This window comes from Myxocyprinus asiaticus, chromosome 25 (assembly GCF_019703515.2).
Source record: "Myxocyprinus asiaticus isolate MX2 ecotype Aquarium Trade chromosome 25, UBuf_Myxa_2, whole genome shotgun sequence".
Taxonomy (NCBI): domain Eukaryota; kingdom Metazoa; phylum Chordata; class Actinopteri; order Cypriniformes; family Catostomidae; genus Myxocyprinus; species Myxocyprinus asiaticus.
The window spans coordinates 6,645,741-6,656,274 of record NC_059368.1 but is presented as its reverse complement, the minus strand read 5'-3'; the positions used below and the strand labels follow the sequence as shown (position 1 = coordinate 6,656,274).

At 46.7% G+C, this 10,534-nt stretch overlaps 1 protein-coding gene across 1 annotated transcript in view; it reads left to right on the top strand.

Moving 5' to 3' along the window:
- Nucleotides 1-2,301: 2,301 nt before the first annotated feature.
- Nucleotides 2,302-10,534, top strand: part of LOC127415678 (opsin-5-like) — a 28,018-nt gene continuing 19,785 nt past the window's right edge. Inside the window, exon 1 of the mRNA XM_051654491.1 lies at nucleotides 2,302-2,718. Within this exon, the coding sequence (XP_051510451.1) occupies nucleotides 2,649-2,718 (70 nt within the window). The 5' untranslated portion in view covers nucleotides 2,302-2,648. The remainder of the gene's footprint in view (nucleotides 2,719-10,534) is intronic.

The following is a 10,534-nucleotide window of genomic DNA, read 5'->3' as shown; positions in this document are numbered from 1 at the left end:
GGTCAACCTGGCCTTGTGCTTAGGGTCATTGTCATGCTGGAAAGTCCAAGAGCGTCCCATGCGCAGCTTTCGTGCAGAAGAATGCAAATTTTCTGCCAGTATTTTCTGATAACATGCTGCATTCATCTTGCCATCAATTTTCACAAGATTCCCCGTGCCTTTAGAGCTCACACCCCCCCAAAACATCAGTGAGCCACCAACATTCTTCACAGTGGGGATGGTATTCTTTTCACTATAGGCCTTGTTGACCCCTCTCCAAACATAGCACTTATGGTTGTGACCATAAAGCTCTATTTTGGTCTCGTCACTCCAAATTACAGTGTGCCAGAAGCTGAGGCGTGTCAAGGTGTTGTCGGGCATACTGAAACCGGGCTTTTTTGTGGCATTGGAGGCAACTCAACCATACAGCTCATATTTGTTCAAGTATCGTCGTATTTTGCTCCTTGAAACAACCACACCATCTTTTTCCAGAGCAGCCTGTATTTCTCCTGAGGTTGCCTGTGGGTTTTTCTTTGTATCCCAAACAATTCTTCTGGCAGTTGTGGCTGAAATCTTTCTTGGTCTACCTGACCTTGGCTTGGTATCAAGAGATCTCAGAATTTCCACTTCTTAATAAGTGATTGAACAGTACTGACTGGCATTTTCAAGGCTTTGGATATCTTTTTATATCCATTTCCATCTTTATAAAGTTCCATTACCTTGTTACGCAGGTCTTTTGACAGTTCTTTTCTGCTCCCCATGGCCCAATATCCAGCCTGCTCAGTGCATCCACATGAGAGCTAACAAACTCATTGACTATTTATACACAGACACTAATTGCAATTTAAAAAGCCACAGGTGTGGGAAATTAACCTTTAATTGTCATTTAAACCTGTTTGTGTCACCTTGTGTGTCTGTAACAAGGCCAAACATTCAAGGGTATGTAAACTTTTGATCAGGGCCATTTGGGTGATTTCTGTTATCATTATGATATAAAAAAGGAGCCAAACAACTATGTGATGATAAATGGCTTCATATGATCACTATCCTTAAATAAAAGACAGTTTGTTTTTTGCATGATCAGTCATATTTTCAAAATCAATGCCAAAATTTCACAATTTCTGCCGGGGTATGCAAACTTTTGAGCACAACTGTAAAACAGTAAAGAGAAGACTCAGAGGTTCAGGCCTTATGGGAAGAATGGCAAAGAAAAAGCCACTTTTGAAACAGAAATACAAAAAGAAAAGGTTAGAGTGGGCAAAGAAACACAGACATTGGACAACAGATAACTGGAAAAGAGTGTTATGGATCTTAACCCCATTGAGTTTTTGTGGGATCAGCTAGACTGTAAGGTGCATGAAGTGCCCAACAAGACAGCCACATCTATGGCAAGTGCTACAGGAAGTGTGGGGTGAAATGTCACCCGAGTATCTGGACAAACTGACAGCTAGAATGCCAAGGATCTGCAAAGCTGTCATTGTTGCACGTGGAAGATTTTTTGACTCTTTGAAGTAGTTTAAGAAGTTCTAAAAAATGTTTTCAAATTGTAATAGTAATTTTTCACATTATTAATGTCCTGACTATACATTGTGATCAGCTGAATGCCACTTTGGTGAATAAAAGTACCAATATCTTTCCAGAAGAGCAAAATCTGTACATTATTCCAAACTTCTGGCCGCCAGTATATATATATATATATATATATATATATATATATAAATCTGAAATTATCGACAAAACAAAGTTTGAATGTACTGTAGTCTGTATGCTAAGCAGTTCGGGATGAATTATTTGCAAACGTTTTTCTATCATTTGGGTTAGTGGTTTTGAACAAACCCTAACCAGAATGTTTAAGAGAAACACTAACGTTGCCTTGCAACAACTGTAACTGCAAGAAAAAGTAGCCAATAAGCCAGTAAATTGATTTCTAAGACTCAAATCTTAGTTCTGCTCGACAGTTTTGCAGACAAAGCTAACATGAACAGACTGCTTTCCACTTAAAGATGCATGGACATGGACATTTGACGGTGCTGAAATTCATTTGATTTGGTGTCTACATTAGTCATGGTCACAGGACCCAATGGATAATCTCTGTCTTGTGCCATTCGAAACATAATGTCACGACAGGGAAGCATTGTACAAGACTAAATCAGACTGACCACTTCATTGAGAAATAATCAGTGATTAATGATTCGTGCCAAATACAGCAGTTTACAGTATCTATTTATCTAGTCTGGTCTAATCATGAAGCCCCTCCTGTTGTTGGGTACTTTCCTTATAGCGGACTCTTGGAGAGATGCTATATAGACTCATCCAGCACAGTCCGCTGGATAGATGGATGCGCACCAATAACCGCTCATGGAATTTTCCTCTGTTATAGTCGTTATTTACCAAAGACAACAGCATCACTTGATTCTCCGTTGGTTAGGCGGGAGCATTATCTAATCGCCTTCTTCATCTTTCCTGGACATCAGATGTTTTTGACACATGACAGCAGTGTGTATCATCTAGTGTCTTTTCCCTTTACCGTTCCGCGGTGCGTCGATTTTCTGTAACTTTTGCTCCCAAATACGCACCTATCAATGTTCAGTTTATTACCGCGCGTTAAAGAAAACAACTGGGAATAAACATCTTCATCTCCCACTGAAGAACACACATCAGTTCTCCTCATGGATATTTATTCCTCTAAAGTATCCCGCGCTGTGGATTATGGAGCCGGCGCGTTTCTGCTCGTCATTGGTAAGAATGAGTTTCTGGACATCTCCAACTTTTTTTTTTTTTCTTCTTTAAACCGATTATGGTGCGTAATGGTGAGTCTGTGCGTTTTCATACGGCATTACTGAACTGTTTTATTTTTTGACCGTTTTATAATTCATTAATTACGTAAGTGACTGAAATGGGATTTGTTATTCTGAAAACTAAGGAACGACCCACTAATCTCGTTGTGTTTTCTACAGAGATTAAAAATATATGCTTTACTATCATTATAGGCTATATTCTTTAACCCTCACATTCTGTTTAAATTTACTGGAATGTCTTTATGTTGGGGACCCAGAGACCTCGGTGCTAAATAAGAATAGTCATTTTAAAAAAGCAGTTTTCAAAAATCCGGTTGTTATCAAAAAATGTTTCTGTACTTTATATGTCTAAATTAACTGTATCTAACATTATTGAATAAACCTAAATTTGTTACACCAACAAAACACATTCCCTGTCGCTCACTCGACGTTGTGTCGATGTAGTGACACTAGGGGTCACTCTTGGGAGCCCGAAACACCTCTGGTCTTTGATAAAAGGCAAATGAAAATTGGCGAGTGGTATTTGCATACCACTCCCCTGGACATACTGGTATAAAAGAAGCTGGTATGCAACCACTCATTCAGATTTTCTCTTCTGAGCCACGGTCCATGCTCACTGAGCTGAATTCCCACGGTTGTTCATTCACCTCTGCTGGATCTGACGGCTCATTTCAGCGGCTTCTCGCCCCTCTGCACTGGTGCACTGCAGAGAACGCCCCTGGGCTTCGGCAGAAATAAAAAAGTATATTTCTCTAAAAGAGTATATTTCTCTAAAAGAGCGGCACACAAGGAACGTCTTTTTAAAGATGCCTTTCCGTTTGTGTGTTATTCCTGGTTGCAGTCGTTATCTCTCGCCTTCTGACGGCCACGATCACTGTCTTTCGTGTCTGGGCACTGCCCACACGGAGACAGCATTCGTGGATGGGTCATGTACTCATTGCGAGAACATGTCCATGGCAACAATGCGGTCGCGGCTTGCCCACGGGTATGAGGCCAGCGCGGCTAGCACTGGGGGCAATTTGGGGACCCCAATGGGACCACCTCCGCCGGGTATCCCCCCACGGACCTCCCATTCCCCAGCACGCTCGTCTGCACCAATCGGGCTTCCGGATGAGTCCGCCGGCTCGTCTCATGGCGAGTTCGACCTCTTATTCGGAGCCCGCGAAGGTGATGAGCTCTCAAGCGCAGCATCGGAGAGCGGGCTCGTCCAGAAGGACGTGGAAGCCTCAGCTGGGCTCCTCCTTTCGGGTGCAGTTGCCCAGTTACAGGCTGACGCGGAGATGACGGACATGCTTTCCCGGGCAGCTGCAAGCGTCGGGCTAGAGTGGAACCTTCCGCTCTCCCCTGAACCCTTGCAGCTCGATGATTGGTTCCTGGGCTCGTGGCACCACTCACAGCCACACCCTGCCCCAGTTCCTTTCTTCCCGGAAGTGCACGAGGAGCTGACAAGGTCGTGGGAGGCACCTTTTACTGCCCGGTCCTGATCTTTCAGCTCCCCCGCCCTCACTACCCTCGATGGTGGGTGGCCAAGGGCTATTCGGCAATCCCCCCGGTAGATAAGGCGCTCGTGGTGCACCTATGCCCGCAAAGTGCTGCCACCTGGTGTGGGCGCCAAAAGCTCCCGTCCAAGGCCTGTAGGTTTACGTCATCCCTGATGGCTAAAGCCTATGGTGCCACTGGACAAGCCACCTCCGCTCTGCACGCCATGGCTCTCCTGCAAGTCCACCAAGCCAAGGCGCTAAAGGAACTGCACAAGGGTAGTTCTGCCCCGGGATTGATGCAGGAGCCGCGCTCGGCGACCGACCTTGCTCTCCAGGCGACGAAGGTCACGGCGTGGTCTCTCGGGTGGGCGATGTCCACCTTGGTGGTCCAGGAGCACCACCTTTGGCTCAATCTGGTTGAGATGGGAGAGGCCGACAAGGCACGGTTCCTTGCTGCCCTCATTTTCCAGGTTGGCCTGTTGAGGACTACACCGCCGAGGACTTTGCCCAGCAGTTCTCAGCGGTGAAGCAGCAGACGGAGGCTATCTGGCACATCCTGCCCCAGCGCGGCTCAAGATCCCGCACCCCGTCTGCTCATCACCAAGGGCGTCCCCCTGCAGGAAGCAGACACCACCCATCTCACGGTCAGCCGCCAAGAACCCGCAAAAGGCTTTGAAGCACCCCTGAGACGGGCGACCCAGGGACGACGAAACCTGCTGCTCTGGAGCTGGTAAGCAGACCACTCCATCCCCCGGTGGAGGGCCGGGAGGAGAATCTTTTGTTACCTTTGCATTTAATTGTGCCGCATGCCCAAGTGGCTGCGGTACCCAAGAGTTCAGCAAGAGTGGTTTCCTTGTTCCCTGGGTCACATACCCAGTGTGCACGGCTGTCATCATGACCACCATCCACCATTCCATTTTTTGCAGGTTCGGCGCTCCAGCGGTGGTCTCCAGCCCCTGCGCGCCCAGCTGTGGCACAAATCCGCCCCCGATGTGACAGTCTTCATGGGTCACGAGGACAGGCCTCTTCCTCACCCATCCCAGGCTGTTCCGGGGGTGGTCACAAGGAGCCAGGTAAGTGCTTCGATGTCCCTGAACTCATCACGGCCACGACACAGTGTGGCACCTCAGGCTCCGCCCCGATGCAAGGCCCCACCTGCCGGTATGTCCGACGAGATTGTCCCCTTGGCCCCCCTCACCCGGAACTTGGACACGTGGCTTGCGCTTTCCAACCCGTCGCGATGGCTGGTCCGGATTGTCCGACTTGACTATGCAATTCAGTTCACCAGGCGTCCGCCCAGGTTCAGCGGCATCCACTTCACCTCGGTGAAGGGCGAAAACGCCGCTACCTTGCATGCGGAGATCACTACCCTCATACGGAAGGATGCGATAGAGCCTGTCCCTCCGGCCGAGATGAAGAGGGGGTTTTACAACCCCAACTTCATTGTACTGAAGAAAGGCGGTGGGTTGCGGCCAATCTTGGATCTTTGAGTACTGAACCGGGCTTTACACAGACTCCCGTTCAAGATGCTGACGCAAAAGCGCATTCTAGCAAGCATCCGGCATCAAGATTGGTTTGCGGCGGTAGCCCTGAAGGATGCGTACATCCACGTCTCTATTCTACCTCGACACAGACCCTTCCTGCAGTTTGCATTCGAGAGTTGGTCATATCAGTACAAGGTCCTCCATTTCGGCCTGTCCTTGTCCCCCGCATCTTCATGAAGGTCACAGAGGCAGCCTTGCCCTGCTAAGGGAAGTGGGCATTCGCATCCTCAACTATCTCGACAACTGGCTAATCCTAGCTCACTCTCGGGATGTGTTGTGTGCACACAGGGACCTGGTGCTCTCACACCTCAGCCGGCTAAGGGCTTCGGGTAAACTGAGAAAAGAGCAAGCTCCTCCCGGTTCAGAGCATCTCTTTTCTCAGCTTGGAGTTGGACGGGCCCGCGGCTACGTTGGCACATCAACTGCCTCGAGTTGCTGGCAATTCTGCTCAACCTGCGGAGGTTTTCGGCCGTTGATCCAGGGCAAGCATGTGTTAGTTCGGACAGACAACACAGCAACGGTAGCATATGTCAACCGTAAAGGCGGTCTGCGCTCCCGTTGTATGTCACAACTCGCCCGCCGCCTCCTCCTCTGGAGTCAGCAGCACCTCAAGTCGCTGCGAGCCACTCACATCCCGGGCGACCTCAATACTGCAGCGGACGCGCTGTCACGGCAGGTTACCCTCAGGGGAGAGTGGAGTCTCCACCCTCAGGTGGTCCAGCTGATTTGGAGTCAATTCGGGCAGATACAGGTAGACCTCTTATCCTCCCACTGCCCGCTCTGGTATGCCCTGACCGAGGCACCTCTCGGTATAGACACGCTGGCAACTGGCCCCCTGGACCTACTTGCACAGACCCTGTGCAAGGTCAGGGAGGATGAGGAGCAGGTCATCCTGGTAGCACCCTACTGGCCCACCCAGACATGGTTCCCAGACCTCACGCTCCTCGCAACAAGATGTGCGCTGTTGACTCCCAGTAGTGTTCACAAACTGTGTTCCCTGGATGATTTCCTCCGAGCCCTGTGGCAGATGAGTTCACGGAGAAACTCGCTGCCGGCTCAGTACATGTGCTAACTAAGCCCTGTACTGGGATAGGTGCTCCACATGTGGTGGTTTCCCATAGGTAACCCCATGCGACGTATATCTTCCACTAATTCGTTTCCCTGTTGGTAAACTGCGTCTTCCTTGGGCGTCCCCATAGGGTAGGACCTACCATGGGACTTCTCCACATGACATACTTCCGACAAAGCTCGACAAGACCATGTGACGTATTTCCACTCAAATACCCCCCCCCCCCCCCCCCCCCGGCGGGGTGTGGTCTCCGCAGTGTCTTCACCTTGGGAGGGACACCCCCCCCGATGTAGACCTGGTGGCCCCAGTCGGCTTTTTTTGGGGGAGAGGGAAAAAAAGAGGATAAGAGGCCACGACTGGGCTAGCCTGTCTCTATCTTTTGGGCAGTCGACTTGTCCCCAAAGGGCTGTTCGACACTCATAACAGCGTTGGGGGAGGTTACGTGTCGGCCTGGTGTGCTGGCTACGAGGCACACAGTGGTGCCGTCACACACCACCAGTTCACGTAACACAGTTCAGCCAGTTACCAGCGTTTCGTATAGGGACCCCTAGTGTCACTACATCGACACAACGTCGAGTGAGTGACAGATAAGGAACGTCCTGGTTACTTGCGTAACCTCTGTTACCTGATTGAGGGAACGAGATGTTGTGTCCCTCCTGCCACAATGCTGAACTACCTGCTCCGTCTAGTGTTTTGTGCATGCATCAAGCACAAGGAGTGTAATCAAACTTGTCATTTTGCAATGGCAAAATCTAGAGTGAAAAGGGAGTTACAATTTGGCCTGTTCTCACCCAAAATATTTGGATCGCTTCAGAAAACATGGATTAAACCACTGGAGTCATATGGATTACTTTTATGCTGCTTTTATGAGCTTTTTTGAGCTTCAAAGTTTTGGTCACCATTCACATGCATTGTATGGACATACAGAGCTGAGATATTCTTCTAAAAATCGTATTTTATGTTCCGCAGAAGAAATAATGTCATTCACATCTGGGTTGTCATGAGGGTGAGTAAACTATCCCTTTAAAGGAACAATTGCAGGGTACCATTTTTACAGTGCAATATCGTACAATTATATCTGTTTGGGTCAATTTGACATGAGCAAAAATCCCATTATAGCCTATACAACAAAAAAAATCCACTCAGCCAATCAGGGAATCTTAGACTTATGTAAAGATTATTTGCATTTGTTTGTATTTTAATAACTAATACAAACATATGTACTGTAACATTTTTATTAGAGGACATTTGAAGCATGTTATCAAGTTTTTGAGCTATTAAATGTTCTGTTTATAGAAGACAAGATTTAACTGATAAACTTCAGCAATGTAATTTTGCATTGGCTACTTTCATTCTATACCATCCTTTGTCACCGACATCATTAATTCACTTTAGCATTCAGCTGTTAGTTTTTGTATAGACTCTCAGAGTTATGTCATGCAATTAGAGGTAGCCTATATGTGAGTGTTGAGTCATAGACAGTATGCCACTCATCATGTATCAGCCACCCTACCTAATATCATCTTATCAGTATGCAGGTTTAACTGGGAGATGTGTGAGAGGGGAGGGAAAATTGTGTTTGCTGGAGGACAGAGTAATCTTTCACGTCATTAGTCTGAGGATGAAGAGACTTGGAACTGGTCTGCTTTATCACTGCATGTCGGTTATTGACCGTCTCCTCAAAATCAAGACTTGCATAAGAATCAATACAATGTCTAAGCAAATAAATGAAAATTAACCTCAGAGACCTTGGTCACCAAAGCAGATGACAAACACTATAGTCTTGAGTATGGCAGGCTGATTTAGAATCAGAATCAGAATGAGCTTTATTGCCAAGTATGCTTACACATACAAGGAATTTGTCTTGGTGACAGAAGCTTCCAGTACACAACAATACAAAAACAGCAACAAGACTTTTAAAAAATAATAAAAATTGATTAAAAAAATAGATAAATATTGAAAATAAAAAAAGTATATAAAGAATACACAATATATATATATATATATACACACACACACACACACACACACACACACACACATATATATATAAATATGAGATAGTGGGCTGTGAGAGACGAAACACTGGTTGTTGTGCCATAACAGATGCTTCACTTGACAGCGGGGGAAGGATGACGGAAGATCCAGCGAGAACAAGATACTGCTATTAGTTCAGGTACAAGATCATCACAAGTTTAATGCTCACTGTAGTCTCACAATCTCAATCAGTTAATCTCTGAAATCCTTATTCGTATCATTGCAGAATTATAACAATATTGTTTATTGTCACAAAATAAAAGAGTACTTAAAGTAAATTAATATAGATGCAACAGCAAGACACAGTACAAAAATAATGTGACTTTACAGCTCTCAAAGCATTAAACTCAGCAAAACAAACTGCGCAGAGTGCCTTCAATATTGTCTCATGCATGAAAACCTTCTTAAAGAGAAAATAACCATACTGCCACATTTACATTCCAAGTAAAAGAAAAGTACACATTTTTTTAGTCTTTTTTTCACTCTTTATTGTTGGTAAATGGCACTGTTCTTAAATGGCACTCAAGATGATATGGCTGCTGCGTTGCGAGCTCCGACACAACATTGTAGTCTTTTGTTTGTTTTGTTTACAATTCTTATGTTTTTTGTCTTGGATGTTGTCTGCCTTATTGTCTATGACAGACAAACACTTTTGGACATTGGTTCTGCAATTACACACCATAAATCGGACTTCAAATTCCTCAATGCCGACCTGCTATTTACAAACACGCCAGTGGAGCCCTTTGTCTGGGCAGCCCAGCCGCGGAAACGCAAAAGGAAAAGGGGAAACAGAGTCGCTGTTCTCATCAGAGTAAGACGTCGTGCAAATCGACCCCCGCTACCCAGTATTCTACTAACAAATGTTCAGTCTCTGGACAACAAACTCTGCAAGCTGAGAGCGCAGATCTCTTTCCAACGAGAGTCGAGGGACTGCTGCATTATTTGCCTAACAGAAACTTGGATGTCTGCGGAGATTCCAGACTCAGCCATTGAACCCACGGGGTTCTCCGTGCACCGAGCAGACAGAGCGAAAGACCTCTCAGGTAAAAGCGGGTGGTGTATGTTTTATGATCAACAAATCCTGGTTTGATCAGAGGAACGTACATTCTATCAAGTCTTTCTGCTCTCCTGATCTGGAATTTCTCATGCTTCTGTGTCGACCATTCCAGTTACAGAAGGAATTCACAGCGGCCATTAACACAGCTGTGAACATCCCGCCACAAGCCGCCACAGACCGGGCACTCAAGGAACTGTATGGGATTATAAGCAAGCAGGAAACCGCGCACCCTGAGACCGCGTTCATTGTGACCGGGGACTTTAATAAAGCCAGTTTCAAATCAGTCGCACCAAAATACCACCAACACATTAGTTTTATAACACGAGGGGACCGGGTTTTGGACCATTGCTACTCTCCCTTCCGGGATGGCTACAAATCCCTCCCCCGGCCACCATTTGGCAAATCGGACCACTCTTCCATTCTGCTTCTGCCCGCTTATAGGCAGAAACTGAAACAGGAAGCACCCACCCTCAGAACGATCCAGTGCTGGTCGGACCAATCAGACTCTACGCTACAAGACTGTTTTGATCACGTGGACTGGGAGCTGTTCCGGTCCGCCTCTGATGACG